The 25,997-nt window shown below is 44.7% G+C and overlaps 1 protein-coding gene across 1 annotated transcript in view; it reads right to left on the bottom strand.

Moving 5' to 3' along the window:
- Nucleotides 1-18,826, bottom strand: part of khdrbs3 (KH domain containing, RNA binding, signal transduction associated 3) — a 116,797-nt gene extending 97,971 nt beyond the window's left edge. Inside the window, exon 1 of the mRNA XM_062529371.1 lies at nucleotides 18,460-18,826. Coding sequence (XP_062385355.1) covers nucleotides 18,460-18,550 — 91 coding nt within the window. The 5' untranslated portion in view covers nucleotides 18,551-18,826. The remainder of the gene's footprint in view (nucleotides 1-18,459) is intronic.
- Between the last annotated feature and the right edge of the window lie 7,171 nt (nucleotides 18,827-25,997).

Below are 25,997 nucleotides of genomic sequence, written 5' to 3' on the forward strand. Positions count from 1 at the left end.
CCTTGCCTTGCCTTCCACACCAACACGATGGTAGACAGGCGGCAGCGGCGCGGGAGCTGCTCTGCATTTGGAAAATAGAGCTTGAGCAGAATTTTGACGGCAGTGGCAGGTAGTGTCCTGTTGAAATGAATGGCAAAGTAGCAAACTAGCATTGTATATGGGGAGATTTTGAACAGGACTGGCTGTGCTCGCCAACACTGTCGGTGCGAAAGGCCGAGTAGAACACACCGCCTGATACCCGGCTGTCTTCTCGCTGCTGACACGCCACGCTCTTGTGTGTATCTGGCCCTATATCCCAAAAACGGGCCACAAAGCTTGCCCAAAAACTTTGGCTTGCCACACAAAGCGACTTCATGTATTATAGAGTACAAACTCACAAGATTTATTGCAAAAAAGGTTGACCATCTAGACAGTGAAGGTCTCAAGGAGTGGTGAAAATTCGAGCACTTCTTTAAATTTAATGAGCAAAACATAAAGTCGCCTGTATTAAAAGTCGGTCATTGTAGAAGCCTTGGCCTCCGAAATCAAATCTTTTTATGTACCAATTATAGACCATTAGCACACAAAATTTGGTGCAAATCTGTCCACTCTTTCAAAAGGTAAAGCATTTACACAAAATACCTTTCTGAGTGGCCAGCAAAAAATAATAATTTCAATCAAAAAGATCCATGTCACTTTTTTTCTAACGCACTGTACGGGATAAAGGAGCTGATCCTTGCCACATGTACAGTAATATCCCATCATCTGAAGGCCTCAGATCACCACTCCAGATTTTTTTTTTTCAAATCTAAAGTGGTCAATTGATGGGATTGGACTGTCATTTGGATCGAGCTGAAGACTGCTGAAGGTTGGTTCAAACATTTTCTATTATCATTTAATATAATTTTATATCATTATATAGTCCTATCTTTTTTTGCCCCTTATTGTTGAGCTCTACATTTATGTATGTATGTATGTATGTATGTATGTATACATGTATGTATGTACGTGTGTACTAGGGCCTTAATGATATTGTATCGAACCGAGAAATTGTGATACACAGATTCACAATACTGTATCGCGATACAAGGAGGCAGTATCATGATACGCCCTTTTAACGTTTTGATACCGATCAGGCCAGAAAACTACATGATATGAAGTGATAGTGCTTCCAAACAATCATTATTATATAGAAACTTTTAAAAAGTAACAGTAGCCTCTTGTAACCTGTTCTACCTATAAACTATCATAGTTTTTATTCATAAAGTTTATAATGTTGGCAAATGTGAAATAGTGTGGTGTATCGAACTGTAGCTCATGAATAGTGATTCAAACCGAATCGTGAGTTGAGTGTATCGTTACACTTCTAGTGTGTACATATCTCTGTATATCAGAAGGTTACAAAATCACTGCCTGAAAACCCATTCTTCCAGATGGCTTAGGATCTAAGAGACTAAGTATTTGAATTGATAGGCCTGAATATTTAATTGATAGACCTAAGAATTATGTAAGTCTATAGCCTCCTACAATGAATTCTGTTGGTCATTTGATCATTATCTTATCATCATCATCTATCTTGCGTCAGTGTGCTGAAATGTACTGAGATGGACAGTGACAACGAGGTGGGAGAAGAGCCAACAGAGAACAATGGCTTTGAAGAAGGACTGGGCCAACAAAGTATGGCTATTCTTCTAGCCAGTGGTCAAATAAAGTACTAACCTCTGCATTTTCATTAATTCCACTGATAAGTGGCATACTTATGTCACTGTCCATCTCAGTACATTTCAGCACACTGACGCAAGATAGATGATGATGATAAGATAATGATCAAATGACCAACAGAATTCATTGTAGGAGGCTATAGACTTACATAATTCTTAGGCCTATCAATTAAATATTCAGGCCTATCAATTCAAATACTTAGTCTCTTAGATCCTAAGCCATCTGGAAGAATGGGTTTTCAGGCAGTGATTTTGTAACCTTCTGATATACAGAGATATGTACACACTAGAAGTGTAACGATACACTCAACTCACGATTCGGTTTGAATCACTATTCATGAGCCACAGTTCGATACACCACACTATTTCACATTTGCCAACATTATAAACTTTATGAATAAAAACTATGATAGTTTATAGGTAGAACAGGTTACAAGAGGCTACTGTTACTTTTTAAAAGTTTCTATATAATAATGATTGTTTGGAAGCACTATCACTTCATATCATGTAGTTTTCTGGCCTGATCGGTATCAAAACGTTAAAAGGGCGTATCATGATACTGCCTCCTTGTATCGCGATACAGTATTGTGAATCTGTGTATCACAATTTCTCGGTTCGATACAATATCATTACGGCCCTAGTACACACGTACATACAGTACATACATGTATACATACATACATACATACATACATACATACATAAATGTAGAGCTCAACAATAAGGGGCAAAAAAAGATAGGACTATATAATGATATAAAATTATATTAAATGATAATAGAAAATGTTTGAACCAACCTTCAGCAGTCTTCAGCTCGATCCAAATGACAGTCCAATCCCATCAATTGACCACTTTAGATTTGAAAAAAAAAATCTGGAGTGGTGATCTGAGGCCTTCAGATGATGGGATATTACTGTACATGTGGCAAGGATCAGCTCCTTTATCCCGTACAGTGCGTTAGAAAAAAAGTGACATGGATCTTTTTGATTGAAATTATTATTTTTTGCTGGCCACTCAGAAAGGTATTTTGTGTAAATGCTTTACCTTTTGAAAGAGTGGACAGATTTGCACCAAATTTTGTGTGCTAATGGTCTATAATTGGTACATAAAAAGATTTGATTTCGGAGGCCAAGGCTTCTACAATGACCGACTTTTAATACAGGCGACTTTATGTTTTGCTCATTAAATTTAAAGAAGTGCTCGAATTTTCACCACTCCTTGAGACCTTCACTGTCTAGATGGTCAACCTTTTTTGCAATAAATCTTGTGAGTTTGTACTCTATAATACATGAAGTCGCTTTGTGTGGCAAGCCAAAGTTTTTGGGCAAGCTTTGTGGCCCGTTTTTGGGATATAGGGCCAGATACACACAAGAGCGTGGCGTGTCAGCAGCGAGAAGACAGCCGGGTATCAGGCGGTGTGTTCTACTCGGCCTTTCGCACCGACAGTGTTGGCGAGCACAGCCAGTCCTGTTCAAAATCTCCCCATATACAATGCTAGTTTGCTACTTTGCCATTCATTTCAACAAGACACTACCTGCCACTGCCGTCAAAATTCTGCTCAAGCTCTATTTTCCAAATGCAGAGCAGCTCCCGCGCCGCTGCCGCCTGTCTACCATCGTGTTGGTGTGGAAGGCAAGGCAAGGCAATTTTATTTGTATAGTGCATTTCATACATAAATGCAATTCAATGTGCTGTACAGTAAAGTAAGATAAACATGATGTAAAATAAAATAACTTGAAATAAAATAAAAATAAAAGCAAAGTTCTGTTTCCATTTTCGCCACCGCCGGTAAAATCGCTTTCGTCTCGTCCCAATTCCCCATTCTGGTCTGAAATAGGCCTAACTCTGGCAGTTGCAGGCGTTTAACAATTGGTAGCCTCACCAGCTGATCTAGTCCATTTTTGAGGTGCCATCATACAGGGGCATCTGCTGGTGTAACCCACCAACAAAAATGTCTGGCTGTGGTAATTTTTCTGTCAGAGGACCATATTGAAATTTTTTTAAACAGGTTTGAATAGGTAACCTCACCAACTGATCCAGCCCATTTTTGGGGGTGTCATCATATGGGGGTGTCTGCCGGGGGTAACCCACCACAAAAAATGTCTGGCAATGGTCATTTCTCTATCAGGGGACTATGATGAACAATTTACAACAGGTTTCAAGTGGTAACCTCACCAACTGATCTAGCCCATTTTTGGGGGTGTCATCATTCGGGGGCGTCTGCCGGGGGTAACCCACCACTAAAAATGTCTGGCGGTGGTCATTTCTCTATCAGGGGACTATGATGAACAATTTGTAACAGGTTTCAAGTGGTAACCTCACCAACTGATCTAGCCCATTTTTGGGGGTGTCATCATTCGGGGGCGTCTGCCGGGGGTAACCCACCACTAAAAATGTCTGGCAGTGGTCATTTCTCTATCAGGGGACTATGATGAACAATTTGTAACAGGTTTCAAGTGGTAACCTCACCAACTGATCTAGCCCATTTTCCACCCCTCACTTAATGATGTCTGGCAAGCCCCGCCCACCACTAAAAACATCTGGCAGTGGCCATTCCTCAATCAGGGGACCATGGCAAACAATTTGCAACAGGTTTCAAGTGGTAACCTCACCAACTAATCTAGCCCATTTTTGGGGTGCTAGTTTTACACCCCCCCTGGCCACACCCACCAGAGGGAACCCGGCAGACGTGCCGTTCCTCTATCTGGGGACCATGCCAGACATCGTAGTATCAATAAAAATTGGTAACCTTCCCAACTAGGCTGACCCCTCTGGGCTCCTGGTCTAGTCTCAGCAGGCTTAATCTCATGTGGTAGGGGAACAGCAGCAGAGATGGTATACTGAACCTTCCGGAATGAGGGTCTGAGTCTGAGAACTTCGCCATTTTTAGTTTCACCCTACCATGTTTGTGAGAAACAAAGGTCACCATAAGCTAACTAGACCATTATTGCTTTAAGATAATTTATTTTCCAGGAAATGTTAGATAAGTAATTGTCAAAAACTAAAACACACACACAAACACACAACACGCACACACACACACACGCACACACACACTCTCTCTCTCTCGCTCTCTGTAAGCACTGCTGTCTGCTACTCAGATGATTATGTTCCAGTTGGGTGTGTCAGTGATGAAAATCCAGGCGGAAACAAGCATCCACTCATTGCCCCCACAGGGGAGCTTAGCGACTTCATTCACAACGCTTAGCATGTTTTGTTTACTGAAGTCGCTGACCAATAAATCAATGCATTTTGGCTCGTTGGTTCTTTATAATGAGACTAGCTTCCTCTTTGTCCTGGAGCAGCTATTTGTGTTTTCTTGTCTTCTTTTTCCCCTCCTCTTCCTCCTATTCTTCCCCCCTTTTTCTGCCCTGAAGAGCTTGTTCATGCTCAACCATCTGCTATTCTTCTCTTTCTTCCAAGCTCCCCTTCTATCCTTTTTTCTCCCTCACTCCCTCCATCTCACCTCTCTCTCTCTCTCTCTCTCTCTCTCTCTCTCTCTCTCTCTCTCTCTCTCTCTCTCTCTCTCTCTTCTTCTCTTCTTCTCTTCTTCTCTTCTCCCGTTCTGGGTCTTTCTTCTTCCCCCAGCTCTGCTCACTATCTCGGATGTCCCCTCTCCTTGGGTGATGCTGTCAGGTTATCCTCAGCTGGTCTGTGGTGTGACTCCCGGAGCCCGGCTGCTATCTGACAGGGCCTTGCTGCTGGGCACCAGGGGCCCGTAGGGAGCTCAGGTTTCTGGGTCGGTAAGGTGATCCACTCAGCCCTCCTCCGCTGCCCTCCTCTCCTCTCCTCCTCCCCTCCCCTCCCCTCACCTCCTCTCCTCGGTCACCCACCTCCGCTCCCTCGCTTTTGGTTTCTTATCAGCTTCTCCAGGACAAGGAGCTGTCAATACAACAACCGCCGGCGCCACCAGCCAGGGTGCCCACACACTCTTTCTCACACCCACACTCTGTCTCTCTCTCTCACACACACACACACACACACACACACACACACACACACACACACACACACACACACACACACACACACACACACACACACACACAGACACACACACACACACATACACACACACACACACACTCGCGCACACACACACACACACACACACACACACACACGCACACAAACACACACCTCAACAGATCTTTCACCACCATCATCAGCACCACCACCACCACAACTGCCGCCACCGCTATCAAACCCCAGCCTGTGTGCACTGTTTGCTGTTGCCCATGCTGAGTGGCTCTCCAGGCTGGGTTTCTTTCTGACTACCCTACGGCTGCAACAGGAACCAGGGCCGCCCATTCACTGCAGAGCGCATCTCAACCGCCGATCTATATCCGCGATTCCTTCCTCCCTTCTATTTCATTCCTACGCCGCCAACTTTCTCACTGCCACTCACCCACACACAAGTTCTCCATTACACACTTAGAATGAAATCTTCCTGTCTGAGTGTGTGCGTGTGTGTGTGTGTGTGTGTGTGAGAGAGAGAGAGAGAGAGAGAAAGAGAGAGAGAGAAAGAGGGAGAGAGAACAAGAGAGGGAGAGGGAGAGGAACCAAGTATCATCACCATCAATGTCACGGCAGAGGTATTTGCACGACAGCTTGCAAGGGGTGATGGGAGCAGAAACCAAAAAAAAAAAAAAAAAAAAGCTGCCACTGCCCTTTTCCTGAAGAAATAATGACCCTGTGTTGCTAGGTTACATGCCAGCGTTCGGTGTACAGCAGTACTGGCGGGTGTGAGCTCCCGCTGTACGGGTGCCGGGTAATGACAGCGGTCAAAACAAAGCTCTCGCTACTGCCCACACAAAACCAGGATGTCTCTCCTAATGGTGCTTTAAGACAAAGGGAAGAAAAAAAAGATAAGAAGAAGAGAAGAGCAAGAGAGGGAGAGAGAAAGGGAGAGAGAGAGAGAGAGAGAGGGAGAGAGAGAGAGAAGAAATCCTCCAGCGGTGAAAAGTTTTTGCTGATGAAAACGAAGATGAGGTAATGGGCGTTCAAACAAAGGCGGCTGTGCACGGCGAGGTCTCTAACAAGCGTTGGTGGAGTTGTGTGTATCGGTGTGTGTGTGTGGGAGGCGGGGTGTAGGTCACTTCTAACAAGCCTGCGTCTTCCACCCCCCACCCCGGGCAGTCGCACCACCACCACCACCCTCGAGCACAATCCTAACCTGGGCTCTAACAAGCCGCAGGGCCCTCCTGACTGCAGGTCAACTCACAAATGAGCCGGATCACTTACGTGCCGACAGGCGGCTGGCGTAAACACAAAAGGAGCCGCAGTTTCATTAACGGGCGAGGAGAACGGCACGACTGCCCTCTTAATGGACGCAGATCAAAACGGTTCAGACGTTTCGTCTGCCCTCTCGAAAAAACACCCACTTTTCTTCCCCGATGGCATCACAGCGTGCGAGGACAAGAAAGGGCATAACCTGTTCAGAACGTGGAGAAAAAAACAGCTATCGTGAAGAGAAACACATTCCTTTACACACAAAGTACTTGAAGTTTGGCGATGGACGTCAAATGCGAGAGATGGTAAATAAAACAACACAATGAGGGAATGTGGGTAAACCAGAGAAAAAAACATCAGAGAGATAACAGAAAGCTGGATGGATGCTCAACAAGAATGAAGGGATGACAGTAAAATTAGACCACCACTGGGGAACTGGAGTGACACTCAAAATAAACACATGGGAAAGAGAGAGGGGGGGAGGGAGAGAGAGAGGGATGACAGCAGGAAGAGAGGACGTTACAGTCCCTTGGCGGTTGAGGCAAATGAACAGCTCTAGCCCTTCTCTTCACCTTTCTCTCTCTCTCTCTTTTTTTCTCTCCTTCATTCCCTTTCTTTTGCCCCCCTGCCTTTGCATTGCAGCACATTACTGGATAACTTCCACTGCTCCAAAAACCCAGAAAATCCACTTAACTTTCATTTACTGATATCCTATTTCTCTATCTCTCTCCATTAAAGATTCATATCCCTCCACTGCCGGACTCCATGCTCTGATTTCCTTCTCTCTCTCTCTCTCTTTCTCTCTCCATCTCTCATTCTCTCTCTTTATCTCTCTCTCTCTCTCTCTCTCTCTCTCTCTCTTTCTCTCTCTTTCTATTTTTTTTTGCTCTCAGGAAGCAAGGGGATGCACTAAAAGCACAAAGACGGAGCCTGTTATTTATTCATACAGCAGTGACGCTAGCTAGGTCTGGGGGACTAATCCTCCGAGTTGAAACGATCCCCGATGACCTCTCTCTCTCTCTTCTCATACACACTCAAACACACACACACACACATACACGCACACACACGCAGATATGGGAGAGGACTTGGATTGATGAGGTGCGCTTCTCAAGCTGACAAGTAAGCACCACGCCGTTCCCCCCCGCCCCCCTCTTCGTCTTCCCCTCTTCCACGTTTGGGGAGGAACATCTGGTGGTTAACACACACGATTACACCGACATCGGCACAGGGGGGTGCGAGAATGACGAGGGCAACGTCTTCCTTCCTGTGTCAGTGAACGCGAGCTTTAATATATTAGCCCAAAGGCCCTGAAATCGCTCATTCCTCTAATCACTTACAGAACGTGGAAAATGCATTCAGCACACTCTGTATGCTAGTGCCATCTTGAAAGAGCGCAAAATATGTGTGTAAAAAAGATGAAAACGAGGGAGAAATTGAGGGGGAGGGGCGGGATGGAGTGTCTTCTCATGCCTAAGACTGTTTTACTTTTTTATGAACTGCACAGTCCAATGAGGAGGTCTGTGAGCTGCTTTGAACTACTTTTAGGTTTATTTTGCGAGGTACTGATGTTATTTTGCGGGGAAAAGCTTTCAGCAAACGGGATTAAGAATAGAAAAGTCATCCGAGGGATTGCATACAGTGTTCCTACTGTGCACGGTGCATCCAGTGCCTGGTCTAGCTCAGTTGGTGTGCGTGTGTGTGTGTGTGTGTGTGTGTGTGTGTGTGTGTGTGTGTGACTGCGTGTGTGTGACTGCGTGTGTAGTGACTGCGTGTGAAACACAATGGGTGAAGAGGCAAGTTGGAAATATTGAATTTGTGGCATATGACATATGACAGCTGACTTACAAATGAATCTGTCAGTCCGAGCTCCAACACGTATGATCTTGTTCTCGAGGCAACGTGCTGAATCCCAATTCAAATCACATCTCACTCCACTTCGGATCCCCTTTTTTCAGGATCCCAAGGAAATCAAATGTGACAAGAATATTAACAACTGTACATCGTCCTCCTACTCTGCTGAAGGGAGCATAAATGGACGACAACATCTCTTCAGCAGTGTCCACTATACTTTGCACGTTTCTGCGACATTCTGACACTTTTGCTGGGGTCAAAAAGGGGATTCTCCATGGCTCAAAAAAGTTGAGCCACCGCAGGTTTTCCTTGCGATAAACATAATTAAATGGGTCCGGATTACACCAAGTGGGATGGGGGACGGTGTTTGGATGTCGGCGAGAAGGAGCTAATCCTTCCCTCAATCCGCTCAGCGGAGAAGGTGACGGGCATACAAAACAGCCGTGAATAAAGATGGCTGAGGGTGGAGATGAGGAGGGACGAGGCAGCCCGGGAAGGAGACACCGGGCGTGTCAAGATCAAGGGTGAGTCCTCTCTCAACAAGAGCTGATGCATTTATTAAATTAGTCACTAAGCTGGATTTGGGAGGGAGGGGGGGTGGGGGGGGGGTGGGGAGGAGGGGGGGGGGAGGAGGGGGGGGGCATAATATACACAGGTGTTGTGGGATCTGTTCAGAGGCGGACATCCTGAGTTCAGACAGTAAAAGTCGTGCCAAGTGTTTGATCCAGCCATTTAGTAAACTAGCTCATCCTAATTAGCTAGAACAGGTAGAACAGATCATTAGTGAAGCGCACATCAGGTAGAGAGAATATACGGCAGGACTTTTGCTTTCTGGAACCGGAATGTCCACCTGTGCTGAAGTTAAAGGTGCTCTAAGCGATGTTGGGTAGCGTCGCTTCTGTTGGCTGTCAAACAAAACAGAGAGATAGCTCGCTACTCCATCCCCCTTCCTCCCATCCCCCACCCTTCCAACCTCTCCTAAACATGCATTTGTTGCATATTCTGTCTGGCATTTTGTCTTGTCTGTCTTGCTGTCTAAATGTGTAAATGTATCAGATGTACTGTATGGCACAGAACAATTTTCCACATAGGACAAATAAATTCATCTTTATCATCATCATCATCATCATCACATCTGTGATTGGCTGGAACAGTTTATTAGGTCCAGGCTGGACCATTTTATGGTCCAGGCTGGACCAAGTTGTTTTTGTTGCCGTTTTTGGAGCTTGGGATGTCCACAGAGACCTTTTTTTTTAACAAAGTATTCAGGGCAGAGGCAGCTAGTGGATGTTGAGGTGATGTTTGCAGTATGTGACAAAAATGTTTTAGTTTAGAAATCGCATAACATCGCTTAGAGCACCTTTAAGGTGTGTTTGTAGGGTCTCTCCTTGAAGGAATGTTATTAAAAAGTGTAGGTGTGTCTACAGTATGTGTGGCTGTACTACAGGGGCCTTTTCTCCACCGGGTCTGGATGTGGGATATAATGCCATGCTCGCCGCGTAGTGGGAAATGAATTTTTTCTCAGGTGTCATCTACTCACAACACATACACACACACAATCATTCACAACACATGCAGTGTGCACATATGTGCCCCCCATACACAAACACAACCACAAACACACACACACACACACACACACACACACAAACACAAACACAAACACACACACACACACACGCACACACATTCAACATGCATCCAGCTTCCCCGCAGAGTGTGTTGAATCTGCCAATCTGGCTCTGGCTGAGAAAAAATGAAACACCTTTGGAAGTGAGAGGATGGGCACCATCTCCTTTTCTCTCTCTCTCTCCCTTTTTTTCTCACGTTCTTCCTCTCACTTTCTTTCACCCTCTTTCTGTGTCACACATCACACACGCAATCTCTCATTTCCTCCCTCTCTCTCTCTCTCTCTCACTCTCTTTCTCTCTCTTTAGACTCAGAATGAGCCAGGGGAGTGATGGTGCTGCCGATGCAGAATCTACCCACTGATTTGACATCCCAAGACGGGCCAGCCTCACCACTGAGATGTGTCTCCTCACCACCATCCCTGATGAGGGGGGAATTATACAGACACATCAGCACTTCCCTGCTTTGGTGGAGCTGCCCACACCCACACCCACACCCACACCCACACACACACCCACACCCACACTCACACCTCCACATCTATCCATCTACACCTGAGGGAGGAGGCTTTGAAGGTGTAGTCTGCACACCAATGATGTCATGTTCCTGTACATACACATGCAGAGGAGGACAACCTTCAGATTGGTTGTTGTGAGGAAATGCTTCTCACGGAACTGACCTTGCTTTTCCGTACCATATCAATCGCACTGCAGTTGAGTGTTGCAAATGCTCGCGTATAGTATGCAGTGCTCCAGAGAGAAAAGAATTCTCCAGTAAATGTATGATATTTACGCTGAACGACATATGAGTGCCACAAACAGCCAGGCTGCTTCAAGACAACAACTAAAATAACAGTCAACAGAGTGCTCCTGTTCTTGCTGTGCTGTACCCAACAAAGTTTTTTTTATTTATTTTTTTTCTGTGTCAAAATGTGTGTGGAGGAGGAGTGTTAGTCCTAGCAGAGCTTTACCTCTGGTGGTGGAAGTAGTATAGCTGGCGGCTAGACTGAGACCAACCACAGGGAGAGGCTCTTTCATTGGCTTCCTATATCACATTTCCTTCAGCATCAGTCCCTATGCCCTTTCATATTTGTCCATCGCGGAACCATTTTTTTTTCTCTCCCTTGGCATCTTTTCTATTTTCTTTCTTTTTTTTCATTTCAATTCCAATTTCATACAGCCATTCCTTTCTCGTCCTATTGCTCTTACTCTCTCTCTCTCTCTCTCTCTCTCTCTCTCTCTCTCTCACACTCTATCTCTCTTTCGCTACCTTTTTTTTCAAATTTAATTTCAGTCACAGTCCTTCATAAATAACATTTCCCTGCGGAGGTGAACCTTCACTCTGGCTTAGCCTGAAGCTAGGGCAGCAGCACTCCACTCACTGAGCCTGGGTTCCGAATCTCCTCCATCTCTGTGTGAGAGTTAACTGCAGCCACACACACACACACACACACACACACACACACACACACACACACACACACACACACACACACACACACACACACACACACACACACACACACACACACACACACACACACACACACACACGAACACGCAGCCTCACCCAGCTCTGCAGATTGCATTAGCATCCTATAGACAAATGATTAATGGATCCATAATTGAAGTGAGGCAAGTCTGGGGGAGTTTTTTTCCCATCTTTGCCATCATACATATGCCAGACACCCTGAGTGAAAGAAAGAGAGAGAGAGAGAGAGAGAGAGAGAGAGAGAGAGAGACAGAGAGAGCAAGATAGAGAGAGATGAAATGATGGGTTTTTACGGGGTGGAAGAACAGGAGCAGGTTCCAGGCCCCTGTCCTTAACTACCACCCCTGCTGCTCCTCGGAGGCCAGCCGGAGCACGCTCTGTTGGGGGTTCCCCACTTTTGCATGCTGGGTCTAAATGATCTCATTAGAGGAGTTCCGAGAGCGAGGGCCCCCCGACTCCCGCGCCGCCGCCCCGGCAAGCTCTAAACAAGCAGAGTGTGCATTATTGAAGGAGGGAGGAGAGATCAGACGGCAGGCCGGAGAACACACACACACACACACACACACAGACACAGACACAGACACACACACACACACACACACACACACACACACACACAGACACACACACACACACACACACACACACACACACACACACAGACACACACACACACACTCAGACACACACACACCCCTGAACCCAGAGGATAGAGTGGGAGGGGACGTGGGGAAGAGGGGAAGAGGGTACAGAGATGAGGATAGAAAGAGCGAATGAGGTGGGATGGAGGGAGAGAGAGAAAGAGAGAGAGAGACGGGGGCTCTCAAAGATGATGTGGCTGCTGCACAAATACCGCTGTAAACAAGACAAGCTCAGAAGCTTCTGTGGGCGGCTATTTGAAGTGAAGTGGCCAAACATTTCTTCTTTTTTTTTCTAGAAGCTTCTTCTCCCTATTTGGCTCCCTTTACTTAGGAAAACATGCGCCCACAGTCGCGAGAGCCGTGCGGAGCGCTTAAAAATTCATGAGGTGTAAAGGTTGAAGTGATTACAAGAAGATAATACACATGCCATCTCGCTGCGGCCCCATGGCCAAAAGCCCTGCAAACTTTAAATGCCTTGCAAAAAACTGCTGAGCCGCGCAACTTCTTCAGCAAAACAGCCACCCAGAGCGGTGGGACTTTCAAAAAAAAAAACAGTACGGTGCATGTTTTACAAGCCAATAGGTTTTATCACGGAGGAGGCGCTGAACCGTACAATCATACAACGCTGACTTTGAAATTGTTATGGCATACATAGGGAGCTCATTGACTTGAACCACATGAATATGAATCAGCCGGCGAGGCTAGAGTTGACATATACAGTACACGGCTCTACAACACATTTACATTTAACAAGCAATGAGTGGCGAACGTCTCAATGAGCACTGAATAACTCATTCAGAAATGCTTAGAGAGAAAGCCATTATGGAGAACATTAGGGAGACTGTAGTTTCAGTGGTAGAAAACTAGGAATTTAAGTTCCAATCTACCCACAAAGAAACCAGACAACAAGACAGGTAACCGTACCCCTGGTGTGGCATGGCATTAAATTACAGCTTCATCAGGTGACGGCTGTTGATTGGATCTGTGTGTAAATCCGACATGCCACGGTGAAACAATGAGGAGCCTGCTGACTCAGGACCTGCCATTAGGGCTCCTGTGTGTGGCTCTGATGGTGATCAGTCGCTTCATTTACTACTGGCCCTTGGAGCGACTCTCTCGGCCCTCTACCTCTGGCTCTCTCTCTGGCTCCGTGGCTCATCTCTGGGGGAGAGGGGGAGAGGCGCGAAACGCCAGGCTGCCAACACCCCTGCTGCCACAGCTCGTCTCAACACCTCGCTTGCAGCCTCCCTCACACCACGAGACACACTCACACACACACTCTTTCCAGCCTTCCCATGGGCTCCTCATCTTCCCATTCCAAACATAAACACACACAGGCAGGCATGCATGCATGCACACACACACACACATACACACACACACACACACACACACACACACACACATGTAGAAGATAAATACCTACACAAGCATCACAGTCAAAAAACATAATTCACACATACACACACACACACACACATTTATACGCTCACATACATACAGTACCTGCACACTTGTGCTAAAACACTTACTAACAAATAGTCTAGTTTCTGCCTGTCACACACACTCACACTATGGCTCTGTCATACATGCACGCACACACTCACGCACACACTCACGCACACACACACACGCACACACACACCTCCTGAATCCCTGCTCCATGAGAGCTCAGAGTGTCAGCGTGTTGGTGAGCCGCAGATGATTATCACAATATGTGGTTGTGGTTTCCCTACTCCAACTCTCTCTCTCTCTCCCTTACGCTCTCTCTCTCTCTCTTTCTCCCTCCCTCCGTCCGTCCCTCCCCTCCCTCACTCAAAGTGTCTTGTCTTCTCTTGTACTGGCCAGTGTCTCTGGCTTTGATAATGTCTCTCTGGGCCCTGTCTGCGTAGCCGCTCCCTCTGCGTTTTCAGGCACGCTGCCAGCGCTGGGGCAAGAGATAGCCCCGTGAGCCGGGGCCCAGAACAGAACAGGCTGCTGCCTTGTCCTTATCCCCCGGCATCTTTGAGTGACAGCAGGCCAGCTTCAGCTGGATGGAGCGCACCTGCGTAGGCAAGGCTCCAGTGGCCAGGGCGCTACACCTGTTTGCATTCTCGGCAAGGAACTCAGTAAGGCTCTGCGCCGAATTTAATGGATGTTTTTTTTTTTTTTTTTTTTTTTTTTTCTCCTTTCGTTTGCTTGGTTTTAGCAATATGCATTCACACGTTTTACACAGTGTGTGTTTTTGTGTGTGTGTGTGTGTGTGTGTGTGTGCATCTGATGAGTTGCTGATGTGATGCTAACACAGCAAGAATGACAGCGATGTGGCACCATGGGAAGGATGTGGCAAACACTCAAAAACATCAAACACACTCAAACACACACACACACACACACACACACACACACACACACACACACACACACAATTACTAAATCATTCATCCGAGACAAAGCTAGATAAATAAGCTCAGGTATGTTCACGTACAGTGCAGGCACACTTTTATCCCCATCACCCCAACAGGGACATATACATTTGTATAGGTAAATAGTATGATGAGCACATAAGAAACCTTGGAAGGCATGAAACATGTCAAATTCCAGCACAGAGCAACTATTTATCGGTTTCTGGCAGGCAAACTTGCTCAATCAAACTCTATTTTTTTTAACCTTGTAGAAAATGGGTAATAGGCTACACATGCACAAACCCCACGACTGCGTTTATAGGGCTTTAAGGAAAAACATGTTGTTCCCCTTTTTCTGGGAAATATTCAAGCTTCACCAATCAACAGCATGACAAAATTTGCGACCAGATTTATTTTATGTATGTATGCAGCCGTGTTAATTAGCAACTGGGAAGCTTTACTTGTCAAAAGTGTGGCCTTGCAACGCAGCACTGGCATTCGTGTATGAGTTTGTGTGTGTGTGCGGGTGTGTGTGTGTGTGTGTGTGTGTGTGTGTGTGTGTGTGTACCAGGCCTCTTCCCTTGCCAATTGCATAATCAAGTAGCAGGACTCATCAGCAAGGCAACAGACAGAGAAGAGGTTCTGTCGAAAAGCATCAAGTGCTATCTGTTGTGGAAAGCAGATAATACTTCAAAGATTACTGCACTGCAAAATGATTTAAATATTTTTTTTTTTTTTTTTTTAAAAACAGCAACAAAAGCAACTCAACCTCGTCCAAACATAAAGAGGCACTGCAATTTGCATTTAATAAAGGCTCATTTCACTTTCCAGGCACAGAACATATGCAGCGATGCATATGTCCAGAGCAAGGGCTGGCCGTAGCTCTGTCTCTAAAACAGAACAGCAGTTTAAGGAAACGTTTTGCATGACAAACTTCATCTTCCTGAACTCACTCATGAACATGTGCATTCTTCGACATGGCCTGGTGGATTTCTGACAGTACCACAAGGGACATTTCCAAGTCAATATCTCCATGAACAGTAGGCCTATCATCTCAAACAAACTGGTCATCTGATTTAGAAAAAAATCATTTCAACACACACTCCCCTCTGCTTCCATGGCTTGTCTAGTTACTTAGAGCACTGCTACAAAGTGACTTAATACCACCAAGGACAAGACAAGAGATTAATCTATTAGAATCTCCACAACATTCTGTAATCCCTGCCATCATCAGATATGATCTTGGCGTGCGTCTGGAAGAGGAAAACAGCTGAAGAGGCTGCCGAGGGAGATTCCGAGAAATCCTTTTTTTTTTTTTTGTCCCCCCCTCCCATAGTCTGACAGATTTCTTCTCCCCCAAGCAGCACACTTCTTTGAAACGTTTTTTTCTTCTTCTGAAGACAGTGCCCAACTGATAAGGAGAGGGGGGGTTAGAGAAAAAAAAGTGCTGAGTAACACCCTGCCTTATCTCTTCTACGGCTACAACGATTCCACCTTTTTCGGACGGAGACGAGCGGAGCGGATGGGGAGCGGATGGAGAGCGGATGGAGCTTTGCGGAGAGGCCCATTCATAATGGCCACTTTGCTCGCCGCCGCGGTCCCCCGAATCAATGCCTTCCTGCCCTGACACAAATCTCCGCTAACAACGGCGGCGATCTCATCCTTCATCTCGGCATCTCGCCCGCATAATGTGCCCTCGCGAATTCCCCTGACAATGGAAGGAAGGGGGATACTCTGAGGGACTCCTCCTGCTGCCGCTACAAGCACCTTGATTGCGCTGACTGAGAAAGGCTCTCTCTCTCTCCCCCTTCACTCCATCCCTCTCTTCATAAATACCATCAGTTTTTGCATGTTCCTAATCGTTACACAACAGAAGAAAAAAAAGAAAAGCTGTGACTGTTCTACTGCCAGAACATCACTTGAAAGTCTACTTGCATCAAGCACATGGCACATGGTACTATCTGAAAATGGGGGGAAACACTGTAAGCTTGTTAATACCAGCTTACGGGCACATAGGCCTTCTGACTTGATAATTGCGTCATCACATAAATGATTTATGGACAGTGAAAGATGTGGGTTTGTGTATGTAGCCTATACTCATGTCAACTGAGGTCAACATTCAAGGAATGCTGTGAAGGTCTCTGACCTCACTCACACTGAAGGCATATAGGCTATATATATTTTTGAGCATGCTTTTGGTTGTGGTTCATTGATTCAAAGCACAATGCATTCCACGTTTCACACAAGGTGTCTTGCATTACTTGGTTGTTACTGGTGCTGTTGTTTAAATACAACTGTTTTTGCCATCTTGGCCCAAACCAATACAACTTTTGAAACATGAACTGAACTGATTCATTTGTGTAGGCTTTGTGTATGAAATACTATTGATTAACGATGACAGGAACACATTTTATACACTAAGATATTTAATTAATGGGTTCCAGTGCGTTTCCCACCACTGCTATTCTAGCGAGGTGCAGTGCGCCTCTGAAACATACACTGGGCCTATTTATAAATGCCTAAGCCTCTGACCATGTCAAAAGTCTTCAATTCAAATGTGGACAGATGAAACGGTCTGCCAATTGTGATAAGTTGCTAATCCAGGGCGACAATTCCTTCCAACCCGCCACTCGAGGAGAAACGATACTCAAAGGATTGGCTATTCTGGAGCACTCCCGACGAAAGGGGGAATAGGGGATGCGTCGAGCGGCATTTGGCAAAGTCAGACAGCTTCAAAGCCAGAGCCTACCACTGTGCCGCAGCTCTTGCCTTGGATTAATTAAAGCGTCTTCAAATCACCGTGGACAATGCCTCTGTCTTCTTTCAAACTGCATTAGGATCAACGCAACTTCTTCAAAGCTTGAAACCAAACCCAGCACTCCGGCGCTGTCCAAGCTGATGCAGCTGCTAACATCCCAATTAACAGGTGTTGGGATAAGGTGTTACAGGAAGATACCTGGAGGACGTCACGCTGGGTAATTATGACAAAACATTAGGCTATTACAAGAGCAGACGTGATGTGCCAAAAATATCGAGTGCAAGCGGTTAAGATAACATTGCTGTTTGAAGTCAATTATATCTTGAGGCGGTGAATGATTTGAAGTTTTAAAAATCTAGAAATCTGTCAACTGGTCCACTGGTGAACTGTACTTTTGCCTAATTTACTATTTATATAATAGATATAGCCTATAGCCTTTCTCGCCGCGTGATATTATACTACAGTTTGGTACAAGGTCATGCATTTTCATGCCAGCTGGATCAACAGTCCAACAGTGACTCACCCTGTACGGATAGTTACATGTACAATGTTTAAATGTATCTTACGTTTCAAACATATAGCCTCTAACTCTGGAATAGCTTTGTAGTAGCTTAATTATATACGCATTTGACTCCGTAACTTAGTAGCTCACGATACTCGGAAATAGAAGGAAAGTCGTAACATGAACTACACTGTCACTAAATGCGCGCTTTAGCGCACGCATGATATTGGGCGACACGGGACGGAGGCGACAAAATCAGGTGGTTTACCTTGGTCAAGAAGCCGTAATGCATGTTGAAATGACGGGTCGAGAGAGTCCTTCTCTGCCAAGAGCTCTGGGAGGTACTTTTCGTTATCCATTTTGTCCGGCACCTTTGGTCCAGGCAAACACGATAGGGTCGGATAAAGATATCCCGCGTTCTCGGCTTGCACCACCAGAATGAGCAGCGACCAATCTCAAAAATAAAAAGAAACAAGTGGTGTCTCTCGTAGCGTGTGTTAAAACATTACAAGTAAGCTAGTTTGTTATGCCGTGTCAGCCATGAAGAACGTGCATGCACTTGTTTCTGTGGAATTCCGTTATCCCATCTGTGAGGCTTTCGCTCAGTCCTTCACGGGCAAACCCCTCTGAGCAGAATCTCTCGCGGCTCTGTAAACAAGCTCTTTGAAGCTACCCCTGTTGTATCCACTGGCAACGACGGTACGTCCCAGGCCCTCCAACGATTGGTTGCGGTAAAAATTGCGCTATGATATGCTAACAATTTAAGCGTCAATCAAGGAGGGGGACGGACTGGCGCCAGATGGATTTAGGAGCGAATGGAGTTGTCCATGGTGCTGTAACTACACGGACACAGCCAAAGCCACTTTACAACCTTAAACTGATGCTCACGAAAATGAACGTTTAAATTACATGTTATAAGGAAAAATGGCACAATGTGCACACAGACACAAAATAACAATAGTGTAAATGATTTAGATTTGCATCGAGTGCTGTGTAGCCAGGGGAATTATTGGGGCAAACAAGTATTCCATTTTGCATTAGAATATCACGTTTGGACTAATCAAATCAGTTGAACACAGCAGAGCTGTGAGTTGCTGCAGGGCAGATTTAAATATGGAAATGAGAATGCAATTGTATTGTGCGCTATGTTCTCAACAGTATAAGTCAAAGGAAATTTCAAGCGGTATTTTATGTTAGTCTAAGGGATTATGAATCCAGTTTCACTGAATGTCTACATCATCCCTTTAGGAATCTGAGCGTAAAGTTCGTACGGTTGGATTTCTGCTTTAATATTATTTAACCTTGGGGTGGCAAACGAATGAAGTCAAAGATCTCGTCTGGCCGCCGGTTTCTGTTTACGAAGCACTCCGGGGCTCCTCCGTTGTCATAATACAGTGAGGTATCAACATGAATGTGCGGTCAAAAGTAGATGCGCAGCCAAGGGGGACGTTCGTTCTGGATGTTTAGAATGCCTCTCCGTCGTGATACGGGTCGAACCACCAGCTGAAGATTACATTCCGAAATGACAAGCTAAAACGTCAAAAGAATTACATCTTCCAGACGGGATCCTTTTGTTTTACTACTATTAAGTCCCCAAACACTCCTCTTAGTCATCAGCGGAGTCAGACATTGTCATTGGAGGAGAGAGACTGGCCTGGAGTAGCCTTTAGCCCAAACAGTGACAAGTTGCATTGAAGCAAAGCAGAACAAAGATGTATTCCTATCCAATACATATTCTTATGCCTTCTATTGTGTATGAATGCTGACCACTTTTAAAATGAAAATTGATTATTTTTCAAAGCCTTCATTCCTGCTCAGTCTCCCACTTCATTAGACACCTGGTCAATAATTTAGAAGAAATCCAATCATCTCTCTTAAGGTCACGTCCCTGGCAAAAATAGATGCATTTAAAAAAAACTGCACAGCCATCAAAAAACATCTGTATTGTTTTGAAATACAGGCAACACTGAACAGCAAAAACTGTGACTTTACACTTTCAGAAGCTTTCATAAATTAACATGAAGATTAGAGACAGACAAAAGCAATGAAAATATTTTTTTTTCTGACCGCTTCATGTGTTCTGACATTTTGTAACCCTATATCCTGTAGAATGTATATCTGGGTTCAGACTCTACCTATCAGCTCTATTAATTCTATTTTAATTACTGGCACAGCATGTTAGTTATGGGGAGAATGATAGCACTTGGCTGCTGTCATGTTCCAGACACTCTGTGGGGCAGAGTGAGAAGTCCAATATGTCAATATGTCCGGGTCAGGCAGTGTCACTTTTGTCTGCTGCTAATCTCGTTAGGTCTGCATTTCAGGTTGTTGGCTTTGCTTCCACAATACACCCAGAGGCCGTTTACGAACATTTTGAACAGTAACATGGGCATCGCCAGCAGTAACTCTTTTTTGTTTCACCTTCTGTTCACAGCATAAGGCTGAAAATCGCAGAGCAATATATTGGATGATCTGCTAGTGTAAGCTAGTTTTGCAACGGCAGTGCTTGTCTGCTGCTTGTCTGCTGCTGTCTAAACAGATAGCTCACTCTATTTGCGCTGCAGGCAAGTAAGCAAGCAAGTGAATATATATACAGTATATATATATATATATATATATATATCTTCGTTGGTTTGGATTAACCTTTCTTTCCCAGAGTATTTGCTGGCCGAGGGTCAACAAATATAAAATCATTAACACCCACAGGAAACCATGCTTGTATCTGTTGGTTGTGTTAATGAATGGGAAATAATACATCTTAAAATAATAAAATAAGGCTTAATAAATCACATTTGGTAGTTGAGGTTCATAGTCAAACTTCCATAAATGTGCTTGAACTGAGAAAGGAAAGGACGGGGAGACCCACGACACAGTGGTAGCATTGGTGTCCAGCACCACATAGCAGACAGTGGGCATAGGAACCAAGGTTAGAATCCAGTCCGGGATCATTTCATGAACCAACATCTGTAGCTCTTTCCCACTCATGCCAGCTCTTCTCTATCCTGGCTAAAAAGCTCAAACAAAGAAGGCCTACATGGTGTGGAATGAGTGTATGTGGTACCCACCACAGTGTAAGTGGATCATGTTGCCCAGTAAGGACTAAGTTAAAGAAAGCAAGTTCAATTTAATTAGCTAATATCACCTTAACGGCCAGGCCAATGAATTAAGGTTAGCTAAAAGACAGTGATGGATGGAAACTCCTATATCAACACAATTGTAACTAGTTCAAAGAACAAAGTTGTACAAAGTCATAGCACTGTACCAAGATAGAAAGTGTTGTTATGTTCACAGGCTAAGAAAGTGAAAGATAGTTGCCAGTCTTTCCATCAGAGGAGACACAAAGGTATAGGTCTCCTAGTGGGCGGAGGAGAGGCCTGACAAGCACTGGTTATATAATTCAGATTACCACCAGAGGTTGTAACAGGGGCCTCTCTTCCATTTCAGGAACACAGCAAAGGAAAGTGACCCAAAACAACCAAACAAGATGGTCTCATGTATATTTATCAATGTTTTTTTTAATATATATATATATATTATATATTTGTCCTCCACAAACTTTAGAGAAGGAGAGAGAGAGAGACGGAGAGGGAGAGGGAGAGCGAGAGCGGAAGGGAGACAAAGAGAGAGGCAATGAGAACTATTTACTTCTTTGGCTTCCATTGTACTCTGAAATGGCCGCTGGAGGCGATTGATATTATGTTTATTTATAGGCATCGGCGGGTTGACTACATTGAAATTCCCTCTGTATGAGTGCCAGGCTTACCACAAAAAGAGCATGACAAAGCTAGAAAGTGAGGAAAGAAATGCGTGTGAATATTATGTGATTTTTTTTTTATAGCAAAGTTTTTGCGTGGTAATTCAGTAAAGGCAAGGAACAAACTGGTGGTATTAAGGAAATTTCCATTAGGACTGGCAAAGCAGACAGACATGCAAACCAACTCAACAACTGCTAGAGGGACATGGTTAAAGGCTCATCGCAGGCACCAGATATTGGTTACAAATGTTATGAATGCATCAGCACCCTCACTAATGGGCAGTTTCACAAAAAAAAAATACTGGGTGTAAACCTTTCAACACCTCTTTATGATGTTTAGCTTTTTCTTTGAAAAAAGAAAGAAAGAAAGGAAAAAAATGGAAAAGAAAATGTGTGTTATAAAACAGCTTACATTTTTAATCTCTTTCCGGGACCATTAAAAATGGGCTCAAATGCACTAATCTCCTTTGCAGATGACCGACTTATTTGTAGATATGCTTGCCATCTGTTCTTCTTCATCGTCTTCTTCACCACAAACAAAGCCTCCATAATGTCCTCGTATATGCCTAGTACTGATCCTTGTCAACACTGCCATCAGCCTGATGTCATGTCACTGTAATATCTTGTTAAACAATACATAGGATTTTGACAGAGGCTCGGTTTGTTGCACAATCTGGCCAATGCTTTTAAATGGACTGCATGTATAGTTTTTTATAATCCGCTGAGCGCTCAAAGTGCTTCACACAGAAGGCCCAATATGAGCACTAATGAACGCATACATACTGACAGCAATCTAGCCATGTCAAACACCAAGCAACTAATCAGGCGCAGCCAAGGTTGAGCGTCTTCCTCAAGAACACTTTAACAAGAGGCAGGAAGTTACCTGAGGTGAACCTGGAACCTGAACCAGGCCTTCTGTTTGTTTGCTGAATCACCTCTGTTACCTGACTGGTGGCAAAGTCTTATTAGTAAAAGGTAATGATTACTGGCCCCAGTAAACATACATTACACTATACACAATAGTTTTGTTAAACTTTATTTTTGTTCTTTTGCTAATATTTATTTGTGTATTAATAATACAGTAGTACATCTTTTGAAAATGGAGCTGTAGTATTACAAATGAGCTACATTGGTAAATATTAACAATCATCAACAGACAAATTTGCTGTTTATAGTCGAGCTTTATCATAAAGTGTTTACCATTATTTCGTCTCACACCTGGATTTATCTTTTCATTGAACATGAGCAAGTTCATTACTGTAAAGTGTTGCTATATAAAGTCATGTTTAATTAAGAGTGATAGCCTATTCACACATAAACAAGTTGCTTCTGTGTGTCTATGTATGATGAGAGAATGTATACACAAGCAGCTAATAAGTCAACTTTGCCTCTTCTGTAATTTTGCTAATTTGTATCTTTGCACCAGTGCTACTTTGCCAGCTTTGGTTGGGTAAAACTGTTGAATAAAAAGCCAACAACAACTTTCCCTTGCAAATTGAACCGCAGATCTCTTCTCGCTAATTTACAGAACAGAGCAAGGGGGGAAAAAAACACCTTAAATCAAAGGTACACTTTTACCTTGCACTGCATTTTTAATCTAAACCAAAAATAGTTAAAAGATGTCTCCAGGCTAGCTGCACAGTGTAAAGGAGATGGGGGGAGTGGGGGACTGGCACTCTTAACCTTGAATATCAGATGTCTGTCCTCACTAATGAAATTCCTAAGGTTGACTGGCGCATGAACCGACAACCATCTCAAGGGTCATTACCCTATTACGTGTCTTGGGGCTAATTGGTTAGAGTTGTGCCCTCGACACACTTTGAATTCAGACTGCTGGGGTGTACTCCCCTCTCTCTCTCTCTCTCCCAACACTCCATCCCATTTCGTCGCTCTCTCTCCCCCCATCCCTGGCATTTTCTCAGTCTTTTGATTGCTTCGGCATGTGCCACGGCAACCGAGCGAGTTCACAGACAAAGTGTGAAGATTGCAAATTGGACACCGTAGGGGATTGGGAGAGGAGGACGGAGGTGGGGCTGGAGCGCAGGATTCCTCACAGGGCTTGTATGAAGACACAGAAAAGCGTGTTTTCGTTTTCTTTTTTCGAGAGGTTTTTCTCTACAGTCTGAGCAAGGAGCAGCACAGCTGGGCTTTGGAGTGACTATACTGCCTCCCTATGGTTGACCCAGTGGCAGGTAACTCAGGTGAAGAGCAAAGGGCTCAGACACAAGTGAACATACGAGATGAGTTCTTTTCAGGAGAGAAGGGAGTGGGGAGATGGGGGAAGAGAAATAAACCAGAAACAAAAGAGGAAAAGCTGTATGCTATTTAGGATTTAGATAAAGAGAGACAGAGAGAGAGAGAGTGACTTTACTCATTCATACCAATAAAGCACTGTTTGATTTGATTTGATTTGATTTGATGTGTTGGTGAAGATTATGATGATTGACAGTATTTATTTCTTCATTGCATTCTCTCTTCATTATTCGACAATAACAACATGGTTTCCTCAGCTGTGCATGCCGAGCACCTCAGCAAACCACCACTTGTGGGTGAAGATGTGAACATCCACTGGCATGCGGAGTGGCCAGACACACAAGTCACAAGTCAATGTGGTTTACTCCTTTAGTATTTTATCTTTAAAGTTGAATGACTGCAAATCTTCATGGGTCGGAGAGAAGGAGAAATAAGAAAAGATGAAAAAATGCACACCCTTAGAGGTGCTGGCACGGGACGAAACTTGTAGAAAAAGATTATGTTGCCGCACACTCAGTCTTGATCTCCAATTTTATTGACACCAACGTTTCGGCCAGTTGGCCTTTTTCAAGGTTTTTCGGAGAGAAGGAGAAACGCACACCAGAGGAGAACATAGACACTCACTTAAGATGTAGCTCTCAAAATCTCCATGAGCCCCCTCTGCCCAGCTTGGTTCGGGCAGGAATAAATAAATAAAAAAAAAACACAGCGCCATAGGTGCATCTGGCTGGTGAACGTTCGCTCACCCCACCAACCTTCGATTTCTCCCCCGGAGACGCGGCGCTCGGAGCAACAATGGAGTCGGCCTTGCAGAGGGCACTTTGGGGTTGCCTGTCAATGTGAGCGCGCGCACATCCGCTAAAGAGGCGTTCGCCGTGCAACTGCGCACCGATCCATCAGACGCATTGATCAGACATCACCCCATCTGCACCCGGCTCCACCCCGCCCCCTGCTGCGGGGAGGCAGAGACCCCGCGCGTCCTCTCTCTTCTCCAGGAAGTGCTGTATAAACGCAGCCTAATGAGGAACTGTCAGCCCTGGCCAGGTAAACCAATCAATGGCAGCGGGCAGGAGTTTGCCCAAGGTCGACTGTCCACTGTCTGTCTCTCTCACTCATTTTCTCTCTCTAACACACATACACACACACACACACACACACACACTATAAATCTCTCTACATGCAACCACATATCACATACACTATATGCACACACACACACACACACACACACACACTATATTATATACAACCACATATACACACACACACACACACACTATATATAATATATTTTATATATCACTCTCTATTTCAGTATCTCCTGCTTTCTCTCTCTCCCATGCACTATTCCCTCTTCTCTCTATACAGACCTGCCTGATGTATTCTTGTACTCTTGTTCTCTATGTGTTTGGCTTCTTTCTTCCTCTCTCCTCCACAGCTGTGCTTACAGCTCCGCCTCCCCCTCACCTGCCACTCATCTGACAGTGCACACAGGAGGGGTCTTCTCCACCTCTACGGCTGCACGGGAGACAGTCTGCCCCGGGCTTGCCCTCGCCTGACCTCTCCTTCCTCTGTTTACCACTGGTCAGATTCTCCGTTTGACAATTAAGGACACGTAAGGTGAACTAAATGCAGCAGGGGGATGTTTTTCATTTTTGTAAAAGTTTTCAAAACCATATTAACTTCGTTGGTCTTGCACAGAGGGTGTTTTACAATGTTACAATCGGAGTGGTTTTTAACTTATTGCGGTGGAGAATTGTCTTTCAGATTCACAGAGGCAAAAAAACTGGGAGCATAAG

Source organism: Sardina pilchardus, chromosome 24, assembly GCF_963854185.1.
Source record: "Sardina pilchardus chromosome 24, fSarPil1.1, whole genome shotgun sequence".
In the NCBI taxonomy this organism is placed as follows: domain Eukaryota; kingdom Metazoa; phylum Chordata; class Actinopteri; order Clupeiformes; family Clupeidae; genus Sardina; species Sardina pilchardus.